The sequence below is a fragment of the Sorex fumeus genome, unplaced genomic scaffold, assembly GCF_029834395.1.
Source record: "Sorex fumeus unplaced genomic scaffold, SorFum_2.1 ptg000041l, whole genome shotgun sequence".
Classification (NCBI taxonomy): domain Eukaryota; kingdom Metazoa; phylum Chordata; class Mammalia; order Eulipotyphla; family Soricidae; genus Sorex; species Sorex fumeus.
Window position 1 is genome coordinate 9261843 of NW_026606098.1, and position 14702 is coordinate 9276544.

At 60.8% G+C, this 14702-nt stretch overlaps 2 protein-coding genes across 2 annotated transcripts; both read right to left on the minus strand.

Moving 5' to 3' along the window:
- Positions 1–351: 351 nt before the first annotated feature.
- Positions 352–4644, minus strand: BEST2 (bestrophin 2). The gene is made up of 9 exons (XM_056119695.1): positions 4493–4644; positions 4278–4372; positions 3275–3508; positions 3019–3173; positions 2430–2507; positions 2108–2260; positions 1905–1985; positions 1668–1822; positions 352–775 (listed from the first exon to the last, which is right to left on the minus strand). The coding sequence occupies exons 1-9, from the start codon at positions 4642–4644 to the stop codon at positions 352–354; spliced, it is 1527 nt and encodes a 508-aa protein (XP_055975670.1).
- A 4351-nt stretch (positions 4645–8995) lies between these two features.
- On the minus strand, positions 8996–14377 carry GET3 (guided entry of tail-anchored proteins factor 3, ATPase). Its single transcript, XM_056119427.1, has 7 exons — positions 14197–14377; positions 13296–13443; positions 11763–11911; positions 11521–11671; positions 10601–10708; positions 10302–10499; positions 8996–9218 (listed from the first exon to the last, which is right to left on the minus strand). Exons 1-7 carry the CDS (start codon positions 14355–14357, stop codon positions 9087–9089), a joined length of 1047 nt encoding a protein of 348 aa, XP_055975402.1. The 5' UTR covers positions 14358–14377; the 3' UTR covers positions 8996–9086.
- Positions 14378–14702: the final 325 nt, after the last annotated feature.

Below are 14702 nucleotides of genomic sequence, written 5' to 3' on the forward strand. Positions count from 1 at the left end.
AAATCAAAAACTCATTTTATTGAGCACCTACTATGTACAAACCCTCTGGGGTCCTCTCATCCGCTTCACTATCACATTTTCACACTTTGGAGAAAAAGAAAGGCAGTATGCAGAGAAAGGCCTTTCAGGCAGCAGGGGTACAAGAGGGGCTGGGCAAGAACTGGCTTCAGTTCAAAGAAGTTGGAAGCAACACGGGTCTGGGAATCTCTCCAAGCCCCGGAAGCTGGCTGGGGATCTACAGGAATGGTCCACAGCGGGCAGGCCGAGTCTACTCATGGTATGTGCAGATCTCTGCCTGCGTGTTGGGGTCCGGGGCTTGGTTCCCCGTCCTTGGAGACACTTCCTCGAGACTCAGGTCAGGCTCTCCTCCTCCTCGCCAATGGGGCTGGGCAGCCAGGGTGGGGCCGGGCCCCGAGGCGCGGGCACGTTGGTGGAGGGTTCCGGGGTGTGGGTGGCGGAGGGAAGCTCAGGGACCCCGGGGCCCTCGGGCTCCGCCTCTCGTGGGCCAGGTTCCAGCAGCGCCTCCCCGCAGCTGCACTCGGGGCCCGCGCCGTCGTGGCCGCCCGCGCACGTGCAGCCGGGCGCCGTGGACGTCTCGGACACGCAGCTGTTCTTACGGCGCAGCACCGGGAGGCGCCGCCCCAGCAGGCCGCCCGCGCCCGCCGCGCTTCCCGGACCCGCCGGCAGGAGGCGCTGCAGGAAGTCGCCTTGCGCGTCGCCCGTCCTCACGTCCACGCCATCCAGCCTTTGGAACTGCATGTCCTCCTTGGCCAGCCTGTGCGAAGGACTGGGTCAAGGGGGGAAGAGGGGGGCAGGGGCACGGTCTCTCCATAACTGACAGGGTCAGTCGCAAGCAGGCTGCGGCTCCTGGTTCTCCTAGGTTAATGTTTCCCGTATCTCCAAAGACCTTGGCTCCTCAACCCACAGCACCCTGCTTCATGTCCAACTCTGCCCTGCAGGAATGGCCCAGGGTCCCCGTCTTGGTCCTCTTCCTTAGCTCAAACTACACCTACCTCAGTTCCCCAGCCTCAGTCCGGAAGGGCCTGGAGCGCTAGTACAGTGGGTAGGACGAGCCCGACCCGGGTCCATCCCTGGCACCTCATAGCAGCCGGCCAGGAGTGATCCCTGAGCTAAGAGCCAGGAGTAGGCCCTGAGCATCGCCGGATGTAGGACCCCCACCCCGAAAAAAAAAGTCTCAGCCCCAAAATTTTATGATCTGCCACCAACCCCAGTCCCTGAGCCTAACTAATCTCCCCTTTAATCCAAGCTGTAAAACCTCTGGGAGCCTCAACTCCCTCCCCAGTCTTTTCTTTTTGGCTTTTGGCTTTTGGGCCACACCTGGCAATGCTCAGGGGTAACTTCTGACTCTACACTCACAAATTACTCCTGGCTGTGCTCAGGGGATCAGAGGGGATACCGGGATTGAACCCAATTCGCACACGTGCAAGGCAAACGCCCTAACCACTGTGCTATATCGTTCTGGTCCCGTCCACCCCTGTAGCTTAAACCACGTCCCAAGGTTTAAATTAGCCCCTGAACCCTAAAAACCGAGCCTCAAGAAGTAACCACGCCCACAAACACAAGCCACGCCCTGGAACTGAAAAAGCCACTCCCCAAGGTGTAGCCATGCCCTCAGTCCTAATTATTGTCCCGGCCCGGGGGCTCACGTTATGTCGAAGGTGGAGCCCTGGAAGGAAGGCTGCTGCAGTAGGAAGGCGGTGGCCGCCGTGTAGGGGGCGCGAGTCTCCGTCGCGTCCCAGTACAAGTCCTTCTCCATTATGGCGAGGTCATCATACATCTCGTCCACGGCCAGCATGGACACCTGGGCGCGGGCAGGGCTGGGTGAGGCGTGGCCAAGCTCGGGGGTCTCCGGCCACTGCGGGTGGGGTGGGGGCAGGACTCACCTGGAAGTTGCGGTCGATCAGTAAGTTGGTCTCAAAGTCATCATCATCCTCTCCAAAGGGGTTGATGATCTGCTCGGCTACCTGAGTGGGGAGTGGGGAGGTAGGCGGAGCTTTGAGTACCCCCTGGTGCACCCCACCTCCTGGTGTCCCATCCTGAGGGTTCTGCCCCATCCTTCCCCCCCACCCCCCCCACACACACGTGCCTTGAGCCAGCCGGCATAGAAGAAGAACTGCAGTAGGGTGAAGATGGGCACGCACAGATCTAAGTTGTGGCCGGTGTAGCCCTGGGCAGGGTCCAGAAACTGGCGGCCGATCAGGCAGGCCAGGAAGTAGCTGTACACCGCGATGGTCACCACCTGGGGGCAGGGAGGGGGACACCGGGCTGCCAGGTCAGGATTCTCTTGGCTTCTGGGGTTACGGTGAGACCAGTGCAGGGATGAAGGAATTTCAGCTGGCGCCTTCCCCCCGCGACCCGCCCCCCCCTCCCCCCATCCCCTTGCAACCAGATCTCAATTGCGAGCTTACCTGGGTGTAGACGAGAGGTACACTGATCCAGTCATAATGAAAAAGCATTCCACACTTGGCGCGGAACGCTGTCAGCTCCTAGGGGCGGGGTGGGCAGAATACAAGTCATGGCGCCGCTGCCATAGTACATCAGGTCAGGCGTTTGCTTTGCACGAGGCAGACCCGGGTTCGATCCCCACATCCCATTTGGTCCCCACAGCAGTGCCAGGAGTGATTTTTGAGCTCAGAGCCAGGAGTAAGTCCTGAGCATCACCGGATGTGGCCCCAAACAAACAAAAGGAATACAAATCATGGGATGGAGGCTGAAATCAGGTGGGTACCCCCGATGAATGGAGGTGAGTGGTTGCCTGCAATGCCAGAGGATAGGGGATGGAACTCAGGGTCTCACACTTATGAGCCATGTACTCTACCACCACACCACACACCTGCCCTTCCCTGGATATATGTATATATTTTTTTGGTGTAGTTTTGGGGGGTTCACACCTGGCAGGGTCCAGGGCACCATGCAGCCTGCTGCAGCGCAGAGTCTGAGCCTGCTGAGCCCTCTCCCTAGGCACCCCTTCCTTGGCACTTTCTGGGCACCACCAACCTCTAGCAGTAGCTTCAGAGCGCTGTTATCACGGATGCGGCCCTCACGGCGGGCCTGCGCCGCCAAGTTGGAAAACCAAACGCAGGGCACCCAGTATTTGTTGTAGGAGGAATTCAAGTTCTCGAACTTCTTGCGCTCCTCGCGGGTCATAAACCCTGGGGGGCGGGGAGTTCGGGAGTTAACGACCCCGCCCCTCGCCGTGAGGCCCCGCCCCTGACTGCCTGACCACGCCCCTCTCCTGCCAGGGGAAACTCACCCGCCTCCACAACGTGGTCGATGGTGGGGAAGCGCTTGAAGACCGCGGTGCTGACCGAGCGCAGGATAAGCACCGCCGACAGCCCCGCGTAGCGCATGAGCGTGCGGCGGTAAAGGCGGCCGCGCTCATCGCGCCCGTGCACTGTGCCCGCCACCACGCACATGAGCGCGTCGGGAAAGGGCATGCATAGGTACTGGTTCCACCAACGGTTCACCACCAGCGTCACGTAGAAGCCTGCAGAGGAACGGGAACCCGGGCACTTAGGAGGTGTTTGGGGGCCCAGGTCGTGGGAAAAGGCCTGCGACATCCCGTCCACCTTAGTTAGGGACACCGACACGGGGCAGGATGGTGGCTTGGGACCACGCAGTGCCACTGGGCTGTCCCTGGGGGGCACAGAGGCAGGGATCCTGAGAGGCGAGGCTGGGGGATCCCGGCCGAGAACACACACGCTGGCTTTTAGGAGGTATTTAATAATCTATGCAGGGGAGTGCTTGCCTTGCGCATGGCGGATTCCCCCACCCCAGAGACCCGCCAGGACTGATCTCTGAGTACCTCTGCATGTGACCTCCCTCCGCAAAAAAAAAAAAAAAAAAAAAATATAGGGGCCAGAGAGATTAGGGACTAGAAAGATAGTACAGAGGGGAGGACACTTGCTTCCCAGAAGGCTGACTGTCGTTTAGTCTCTGACATCCCAAGTGATCCCCGAGCACCTCCAGGAGTCATTTCTGAGTTCAAAGTCAGTGGCTTTACCAGGTATGGTCTTAACCACACACCCCAGAAAAAGTATCGACGCAGCTGGGAGTCTCAAAGTTTCCAGAAACAAGCGGGGGGAGTGGACCCAGGATCTCTGTAACCATAACCAGGCGGCGTCCAGGGTCTCCTGAGGACCCCCGCCTAGCCTGTAGGAGGGAGAGATGGGGAGACGGGAGCGCGGGGACGCTGGACTTGAGGAATCCAGGTCGCCTTGGGGCGGCAGCGGGGACACCCTACCCAGAGGACGCACCCAGGACGAAGGACACGGGGATGAGGCTGGCGTACTGGTCGCAGTAAATGACCACCTTCTCGAAGTAGCGCTTCTGGTCTTCGGTCAACACCAGCCTGCGAGCAAGGCGGGGCGTGGGGGTGGGGGGTGCCTGGCAGTGAGTGGCGCGCGCCGCTCGGTCCCCTGCAGCCCGCAGCCCGTAGCACGGACCGCCGCCCGCCTTCGCCCGCGCTCACCTGTAGGCGGCACTCAGCGCCATGTAGAGCCCGAGGAAGCAGAGCAGCTCCCGCCACAGCAGCTTGTAGATGCTCCCGCGCCAAAGCAGCAGCAGCTGCGAGAAGCCGCCGAAGCGCGCGTTGGCCACGCGCGCCGTGTAGGTGACGGTCATCGCGGCGGCCCGACGGGACGGGTTTCGGCGGCACCCGGTCCTGCGGGCGCAGGGACACGGCGCGACTGGGGACCACTTGCGGGACTTGCTCCCGTGCCCCTGCCTGCCCGCGCCCCCGTCTCCTCCCTGCTCGGTGGCGGGCCGGTTCCGTGTCCTCCCAGCCCGACCCGACGCCGTCCCGGACCCCGTTTCCCCACGGCCCGCTCACAGGCCGCCCTTTCCCCGGGCTCTAGGTGCCAGTGCCCCAGTGCCCGACGCCGCCTCCCCGCCCTGGTCCCCTGCCACCTCCAGCTCTCGGACGCTCCGAGCAGCCCCCTCCCCCCGCTCCCCTTACCGTGGCGGCCGTGTCTCCTCCCGGCGCCCGCAGCCTCTCGGCGTCCAAACCGGCCTGACCCCAAGCCCGCTCTCCCAGTCCCACCTCTGCCCCCGCCCCGCCCCTCACTCCCAGTCTGTCCATTGTCCCTGCTTGTCCTTCGGAAGCCCTTGAATTCCTGTCCCCAACCCCCAGGCCCCCACATGCGGCAGCTGCCCAGCCTGTCCATGTAAGTTTAATGACCCCCACCTCCCGCTGTCTCTGCCCCTACCTTAACTCCGGCTGGGGCCGGTGTCTGCCCCGCAGCTTAATAAACCCTCCACTCCCCGCCCCGGGGCTCTGTCTGTTCTGGGTGCCTCTGTCCTCCTGGCCTTGGTCCTTCTCACCTGGTGGCTGGGTGCAGGGACACTCGGAACAGGGACTGGATGGGCCGGTGGCTTCAGCACTGGGTGGGGCTGAAGACAGACCCTGGGTGTGAGGGCATGTGAGGAATGGGCGGGCTGAGCCCAGCCGACCGCCCCCAGGCCTCCTCTGCAGCTGACAGACTTTGTTTGGAGAGGCCAGTTTGTCACCTGGGACTGGGGGTAAATCCACCCTGTCCCTCCCCGCCCCTCTGGGTCCCTCTGCCTGTCACTGGCCTGTCCAGGGATCCAAGGGAGGGGCAGGGCTCCTTCCCAGGTGCCCTTTTTTCTTTCCCTTGGGGAGGGTCCTTCCCAGGAGCCCTGCCCCTCCCTAGGTGCTCTTCCTCTCTCAGCTGACTACATTGTCACCGCTTATCGAACACAGTCCCAGTTACAGAGGGGAGACTTCTGAGGGCTGCAGCCCGGGCTGGTGTTCTCTCTCCAGAGCACTGCCAGGTATGTCCCCCACCCACCCAAACCCACATATGAGGGGCCAGAGCAATAGGACAGTGGGGAAGGCATTTGCCTTGCACAAGGTCAACCCAGGTCCGATCCCCAGCATCCCATAGGATCCTCCCCGCATCCTACGAATGATTCCTGAGTGCAGAGCCAGGAGTAACCCTGGGTCACTGCTGTGTGTGGAACCCCCACCAAAAAAAAAAAAAAACCAAAGGAAACTAAAGACGAAGATGCACCGAGAGACACATTATCACATCCTAGAGCCAGAGGCAGCTTCCTGCAAGCACAGTGACCCAGAGTGACCAGAGACAGATAGCTCTGTCTCCTGCACTGCCCTGGGGCTAATGCCTTGGGGGTTTAAATTGGGGGGGAGAGTTAGTACAGTGGCTAGGGTACTTGCCTGGCACATGGCCAACCTGGGTTTGGTTCCTGGCACCCCATGGTGTCCCCTGAGCCCTGCTAGGAGGGATCCCTAAGTGCAGGCTGTAACTCCCCCCTCCCCACAAAAAGCAGGGGGAGGGGGAGCTTCTTTTGGACTCTTCGGAGGTTTCTTCTTTAGGGTCCTTCTTTTGGGAGCTTTTTCTTTCCCTTGGGGAGGGTCCATATACAGCGGTGCTCAGGGTTGACTACTGGCTCTGTGTTCAGGGGGGACCATAGGTAGTTCTGGGGATCTCCCCTCTGCGTGGGAGACCCATGCTCTCACCCCTGTGCTTCCTCTCTGGATTTGGAGGGCTTTTTCTCTCCTACCTTTTGGCATTTTCTTGGGGGAGGAGTTGGAGGGAGGACAAACTGCAGCGCAGGCGCACTGGGCAGAGGGGAAGGAGCCCAGGTCTCACCTGCCCAGGGCCTCCCCAGAGGCTCCTCTGGCCCTAGATGCAGCCCCAGCCCCATGCAGACGGGGTGAGGGTCGGGCTTAGAGTGAAGTGGGCAGCTCCTGGGCTCACCTTTGTGGCGAGGACACAATCGTGTCACAGCAATTCCTGAGCCGGGCACACAAGCAGGGGAGGCACTTGGCCGGCACGTAGCTGACCTACGTTCTATCCCAGACTCCACACAGCATCCCCTGGGAGTAGCCCCTCTGCCAGAAAAAAGTCATAATAGTTGGGGCTGGAGCAATAGCACAGCGGGTAGGGTATTTGCCTTGCACATGGACGACCTGAGTTCGATTCCCAGCATCCCATATGGTCCCCTGAACACCCTGGGGTAATTCCTGAGTGCATGAGCCAGGAGTGACCCCTGCGCATTGCCGGGTGTGACCCCAAAAGAAAAAAAAGCCATAATAACAACTTCTCCCCAATCACCCACAAACTCAGGTCTCACTGACATTTGGGGCACACCTCCGCCCCATCACCTGCTTTAGCACACACAGTCCATACGTGCCCCTCCGAGCTGCTGTGAAGGCACTTTGGGGATTAAAGGCTGTTCCCTGTATATGGCGTGTGTCTAGGCGTGGGGCCGGTGGCTCCTTTGCAGACACCAATAGGGAGATGCACCCCAGGTGACTCCCCAACCCCCAACCTTGAACACGGAATGTACAGTGTGAGCTTCGGAGGGGGGTCGCTCAGTGGGTGTCCGGGGGGGTGCCCTAAGCTGGAGGCCACCTTGAATCTGGATCTGTGTTAACCTAGAGGGTTCCCCGCAGCACAGCCCGCCCGGAAGCCCTGTGCTCGGGACTCGGTGTTCCAGCCCGGCAGATGTCTGCCCCACCCGGGGTAATTAGGAGCCAGCCTGGGCTACCACCCTCGGACCTGGGCCTCCGCTGTCCAGCTGCCCAATGGTCTATAAAAAGGGGGTGAGGGGCTAACTGTAGGACGTAGGGAGGGCACGGGCTCCAGGGTACCAGCCCCATCCACCACCGGTCCCTACCCCCCTCATTCTCCAGCTCTCCTCTTCTCCGTGCTCCCATCCTGCCCCCACGCATTGCGCATGGCAGGACCCCACTGGGCTGGGCCAGGTCACCTGCGAGTAACCAACACGCGACTCCAGGAGCCGCCACGTCTGGATTTCATCTCCCAGGGTCCTCTGAGCCCAAGGGTGCATGAGGCTGATTTGTGATGCCGGCTTCTCAGCAAGGGAAACTGAGGCTCAGCAGACACCCGGCCTGTCCTGTCATGGGGGCTGGGTGTCTGAGGTTCTCCACCCCACCCTGTGTCTGTTTACCTGGGCTGCCCCGCCTGTCCACGCCTAAGAGTGGGGGACACGTCTAGGCTCGTGGCTGGGTTCCCCTTTCACACACACCCCGGCACGCCCAGAGGCGTGCATGGCCTGAGTCCTTCCTGACTCATGCTTGCTCTGGGGGGGCAAAAGGGGGCCCCCCTTCCTAGCCAGCTGCAGCTGGGCTTTTGCTAACAGCCAAGGTCATGGCCCATCCTGGGAGTCTCCGCAGCGCTGGAAGCGGCCGTGAGGGGCTTCCTGGTGCCTTCCAGACAGCCGTGGGCCTGTGATTGTGCCGCCACCAGGGCCCCCCTGTGCTTCCTCTCGGGGTGGGGGTGCAGAGGCACGGCTTGGCCCAAGGACCTGCCTACTGCCACCTGGGAAGACAGGGCTGGGGGTGCGGCAGCGGGGGAAACTGAGGCACCTCTGCTTTGAGTCTTGGCTCTCCAGGCCCCTAATGAGAACCCCTTGTGCAGTCCCCTGCTGGGGGGGCTGTTTGTGGAGATCCTTAATCCCCAGCTTGGCAAAAGGGGCTCTGCCCAGGGTGCCCACTAATTTCCAGCCCAACAGCAGGAGGGCTGGGCTGGCTGCTGCCTAATCCGCTCCCCACTGGCCTCCTGCTGGCCCGGAGCCTCCCAGTTCCCACGCTCTGAGCCTGGGAGCAAACGGACAGTGGTAGCTTTCTTGTCCCACTGTACCCTCTGGCATTACAGCCTCAGGAGGGACCCACCCCCCACTTTACCCCACACTCTCCAGAGCCAGAACCGGTACCCCCTTCCTAAACCATGCGATGGCAGTGCTGAGTCAGCAGCAGTGCTGAGTTGGCTGTGAGTCTGCCAGGTGTGGGTGGCGGCTTTGAGCAGTGCACAACAACTGCACCGGGAGGCACTGGCCCCCACCCCCCACCCTGACCAAGGCAAAACGCATCGTGGTTCAATGTCATTTTATTGAGGAACAAGAGGCGGGGAGAGGTGGGGGGCAGCTCCAGTCCCCACCCCCACCGGGGGGAATGGAGCTCCCTTCTTGCCTCCCCAAGTGACTCCCCTTCTCCTCTGGAGGAAGGGGGGACTTTGTGCAAACTCGGCCCTGGGACAGGGTGGGGGGCGGCGGCGGCGCTACTGGGCACTAGGGGGCTTGTAGGGCTCCAGGAGGAGGGCAGAGAAGGTGTTGACCTTGTCGGCCCCCCGCACCTCGTGGGGGAGCAGCGGCAGCTTCACGATGTGGAAATCCTCGTAAAGATCCTCCATCTGCGGGCACAGGCCGGGGAGACAGGGATGGAGCGATGGTGAGGCCAGGGGACCCCACCAGGCCTGGCCCCATTCCCGGCTAGAATTTGCAGGGGTAGGGTAGGGTGGGGTGGGTAATCAGGGATATAATACAGCTGGCCCTTGACCACAGATCTGGACTGGACAGGCCACAGGTGAGGCGAACAAGGCTTTTTTATTTTTTTATTTTTTTTCCCAAAATTTTGGAGGTGCTGAGGTCAGCGCTATAGAACAGTGGGGAGGGTGTTTGCCTTGCGCACAGCTGAACCTAGGTTTGATCCCAGCATCCTGCAGGGTGCACCAGCTCGCCAGGAGCAATCCATGAGCGCAGTCAGGACTAAGCCCTGAGTACTGCTGGATATGACCCTCCCCCCACCAAAAATAAAAATTTTTAAGGGGGTTGCTCAGAAATCACTCATGACAGGGCGGTGTGGTGCCAGGGATCAAACTCAAAAAATAAAAATCTTGAGGGGGTGCTCAGGGACCACTGTTGGCCTGGGACCGAGCTCCTTGTGTGCACTGCGAGTCCCTCATAGTGCTACTGTTTGGCCTTGGTGCCCCCTGCCCCGTGCTCAGGGCTGATGCCTGCTTCGGCGCTGTGACTGCTCCAGGTGCGGCTCAGGGGGCCCTACTCAGTGCTTTGACTAAACTGGAATCGGCCGTGTGCAAGCAGGCACCCCACCTACCTCCTGGGTTTCTCTCCCTACAGTGGGGGCTTGGGGGTGGGGGGCTGTCTTTCTGGGGTCCCGTCTCTTGATTCCCACAGTGGAGGCAAACTCATGGGCAAAGAGACCTGAGCACCCTCCAGTCTCAGCACCTGGGAGGCTGCCGAGAGTTCCCTGGATTTGGGGCGGGGGTACAAGGGCTGGGTTCAAGTCCTGCCATGAACATCACAGAGTTAGTTCCCCAAGAACCACAGAGAGTTGCTCCCAAATCCAGTGTGTGTGTGTGTGTGTGTGTATCTGTGGCCCAAGTAATTTACACTCAAGATTTCCAACTGTATGTGGGCCAGTGGCCCTGATGGGGCCAGCCTCCCCCTTACCGGGCACAGGACCCAGGACGCACCTGGTCCAGGTACTTGGCCTGGATTTTGTGGCGGGCCTCGCACATCTTGCAGGGCTTGTCAGGGTCGGGGAAGACGAGCTGGTTGACGATGATGTTGTGCGTGTCGATCCTGCACTTGGCCAGCTCCTGGATCAGCCGCTCCGTCTCGTACAGTGAGAGGAACTCGGCAATGCAGACGCAGATGAACGTGGTCTGCTCCTACAGGGGTGCGGGGAGCGGGGAGGCCCCCTGGGTGCTGAGGGCGGGTCCTGACCAGGGGGTCCCCCCTCTGCTGCCCCCCACGCCCCCCGGAAACTCACAGGGTCCTTGAACTGCTCACTGACAGAGCGGATCACGGGTAGCGTCTCCTCCAGCTTGGAGGCGAGTTGGTCGGCATTCATGTCCCCAAGGCCCAGCATGTTACACATCTGCAGAGGAACATGGGAGGTTCATGGCGGCCCAGAACCCCCCTGGAGGGGATCTGCCGAGTCCCTCACACGGCAGGCTGGTGGCTGACAAGCTGAGCTGAGGCTGACACCCCGGCAGTACTGGGGCTGACTCCTGGCTCTGCACTCAGGAATCCTCCTGGCGAAGCTTAGGGGCTCTATGGGGTGCTGGGGACCGAACCCAGGTTGTCCATGTGCAAATCCAGCGCCCTCCCTGCTGTCCTATTGCTCCGGCCCTCACATCTCTGCTCTGCCCTGTAAAGTGTAGGGTGCCCTGGGGCGAGGGCCTGATTCGAGGCCACCTGCAGCCACCTACAGCCACCTACATTGGGATCCCGTCTCTTGATTCCTACACTTGTAGGCCAAACCTGAGTGGCCCTGTGCTAAGAGCAGGGATGTGCGGGGGCAGTGTCTAGAGAGGAGAAGGTGCTCCAGACCCACGGTCCTTGAGGGGGCCCCTATAAGCGAAGAAGGGGGTACCTACAGAAATGCAGAGCACTGGGTTGGCCCGCTACTCACAGGTCATGGAGGCACTCACGGGTTCTGATTGACGAGGAAGGGGAGGCCCAGGGAAGCCCAGGGGCTTGCTTGGGGTCCCGAAGTTCCAAGTCCCGAACCACATTGGGTGGCCTAGTTCCAGAACACAAGCTTCCCGTTCCGAACCCCCTTAGGGGTCACAAGGGGGCTAGTCCTCAGGCCCTGCGAGCCCCCCCACATACACACAAACTGGGAAGCGGGGTCACAGGCTGCGGTGGGCCCAGGGGTGCCCCTCTGCCCGCCTCCCCACTGCCTGCCTGTGAGATGAAAGGGCTGATCTGGTTCTTGATCTGCATGAGGCGGCCCAGGCCCCGCTCCACGATGGTGGGGAAGTTGAGCAGCCGCAGGGTGTGGCCCGTGGGCGCCGTGTCAAACACCACCACGGAGAAGTTCATGCCCTTCACCAGCCTGCGGGGAGGAGATGGGCGTCAGGGCTGCGGGGGCGCCCGCCCGCCCCTGCCCCGGCCCTTCATCCACCCCGCCCGGCCCAAGGCCAGACCTCATGACCTCGGCGTAGCTCATGGCCTCGTCGATGCCGGGGAAGGCGCTCATGGCCTCCTGCATCATCTTCTTGCCCATGCTCAGCATGCTGTCCTCCTCGAAGAACTCGTCAGGCAGCTCGGCCACGCCCAGACTAGGGTCTATCTCCTGGGGGCGAGAGGGGAGTGCGGGGTGCCACGTGGAGTGGGGATGGGTCCTCCTGCTGGCCCAAGGAGTTGGCCTGAACCCCAGAGTGGTCACGGAATTTTACACGAGAGGACAGGAAATGAGCACAGGAGCTGCCGAGGATGCAATGCAGAAGCACTGGGTTCCATCCGCCCGGCCACCTGGAAGTGATTGGACCCAGCAGGGCCAGGAGGGGCCCCCAAACATTCTGCACCCACCCCAGTTCCATCCGCTTGTCTCTTCACACCACTCCTGACTTAACAACCCAGTCTTGGCCTGGCAGCCAGGGAACTCGCAAAAAGTGAATTTGCGGGGCTGGAGCGAAAGCATAGAGGGTAGGGCATTTGCCTGGCATGCAGTCGACCCGGGTTTGATTCCCATCATCCCATATGGTTCCCCGAGCACCGCCAGGAGTAATTCCTGAGTACAGAGCCAGGAGGAACCCCTGAGCATCACTGGGTGTGACCCAAAAAGAAAAAAAAAACAGTGAATTTGCAGACCTGGAGGAACAAAAGCCTTGTAAGCGTGAGGCTGTGGATTCAATCCCTGGTGCTGCCCTACGTTCTGGGCAGGACCCTGGGCAGCTCTGTTACGGGTGATCCTGGATGGAGCCAGGGGTGTGTCAGCACTGTGAGGAAAACATCTGATCCCCGGTGAGCACTGTAACTGGTGAAGGACTGTACAGCAGCCAATCGTCGGTGAGCACCGCAATTAAAGCAGTTAAAAAAAATTAAAGCGTCCAATTACCAGTGAACACTGGAACTAAAGTCGCCAATCGCCAGTGAATACCACAATTACAGCGTCCACTCATCCATGGGCACCGTGACTAACGCATCCTCTGACCAGTGAGCACCTCGACCAAAGCATCCAATCCCCATGACCACCGAGATTACAGTATCCAATCCCGGTGAGCACAGAGGGGTGAGCGGCCACCGAAGGCGCGCTGCCCTCCATTCTTGTGTGCAAGCACATGTGGGGGCAGCGCGGCCAGGCGTGGGTCTGTGCCCTCTGACATCTGCAGGGGAGGGGAGTTAAAGAAATAGGAAACTTGATATTGCCTTGCTAAACCTGGATCATTTCTCATTAAACTTGCCATTAAAAGCACGCTGAGGGCAACAGTAGGTTGGCAGCAGGCTCTCCCTGATTACCATGATGTTGCCCTTTCACTCACTCAGTCCGGGTCTCTCACCCACTTCCTGCTCCGCCAACATTCCAAGTTCCTATGCCCTCAGGCAGTTCGGGTAGGGGACACCGCTGGAGGGGTGGCAGCGGTGCAAGGCGCCTGCAGGGGGATGGGCGGGGGTGTTCGCAGGAACCGGAAGAAGCAGCTATTGCGAGAACGTGGAGCCTGCCGCGTGCTACTCACCATGGCGAAGAGGTTGTCGTAACCTTTGACCTTGGTGGGCACTTTGGAGAACTTCTGGTCAAAGGCATCGGAGATGTTGTGGGCGGGGTCCGTGGAGATGATGAGCACGCTCTCCCGCCCTTTGGACAGCTGGACGGCCAGGCTGCAGCTGGGGAGGGAGGAGTCAAGATTTGCTTCCGGGGGTTTGCTAGGGGGAGGCCAAGTCTCACACCAGGATGGGCGGAGGGAAGTGGATAATGGGGAGGGCAAAGCCTCAGTCCCGCAAAGGCACCTGGGTCCCTCCAGCTGGCCAGCCTGACAGTTCATGCAGTTGTGAGCTTCCTCCTTCTTTGGGCAGAGAGAACCACAGGCCAGCTGTGCAGCCCACTGAGCTTCCATGCCGGACTCTCACTCTAGGCTAAGCTAAGAGATCTCCCGGCTAAACTCAGGGTGGTTCAGTCCAACGGGGCAGGTGAGTCTCTCCCCTTCTCCAGCTCCCTGGCACAGGCGATACAAGCATTCTTCCAACCCCAACCCCACGCAGGGCATAAAAGAGCAGGGTTCATCCGGGTCTAGACCAGACCTCGGTGCTCCTAACCCTGTCCTCAGCCCCGTCTGGTCCAGCTGCTCGGGTCATCTCCCTGCCCTCTCATCCCCGCCCCGGCTTCCCCCCCAAGCGCTGGGTTCACGGTGTGGTTTGTCCCTGGAATCCCACCAGCATGGTCTAACTTAGGGGGTGCCGGACCGGCCCTAAGGAGGGACCGTCCATCTGTCCCGGGTAACTTCCGGAGAGGTCACCCTTTGAAGACCCCAGCCCGGATTTCAGACCCGCCACGGAGTGGGAAACGACGGTCCCTGGTCTCCCCCTCATCAAGTGGTACATCCCACCCGCCCATCCGGGCTCCCACCGCAGCCTCCTCACCTGCAGGTGGTCTTGCCAACGCCACCCTTGCCCCCGACGAAGATCCACTTGAGGCTGCGCTGCTCGATGATGTTGCTGAGCGTGGGCTCCAGTGGCTCCACATCAGGCGCATCCTCGAACTCCTCCGCCTCAACCCCCCACCCGGCCACCCCCGCCGCCATCTTGGAACCGGCTCACGTGACCCGGAGGAGCGCACCATTCAGCGCCCCTGCAGGAGGGCGCTCCCTCCCTCATCCTCGTTCAGGCCAGAAGCCGGCATCCACGTCCTTTTGGCCTGGCTTCTGAATGATAATAGAAGCCAAAGTTCCCATGTTCTCTCCTTTCAAGGGCCACCCTTTCGGCCTCTTGCCTGTGGTCCTTCATGGACTCCTCCTGCTAGTCAACACATTGGTATGGCCCCAGATACTCCCCTTCACTGATTGGACCCTGCATCCAGTAGCTCTCCTCTTACTGGCTACAGATTTTCTGACTTTAACCAATCAAACTCACGCTCCGTAGCCGCGGAC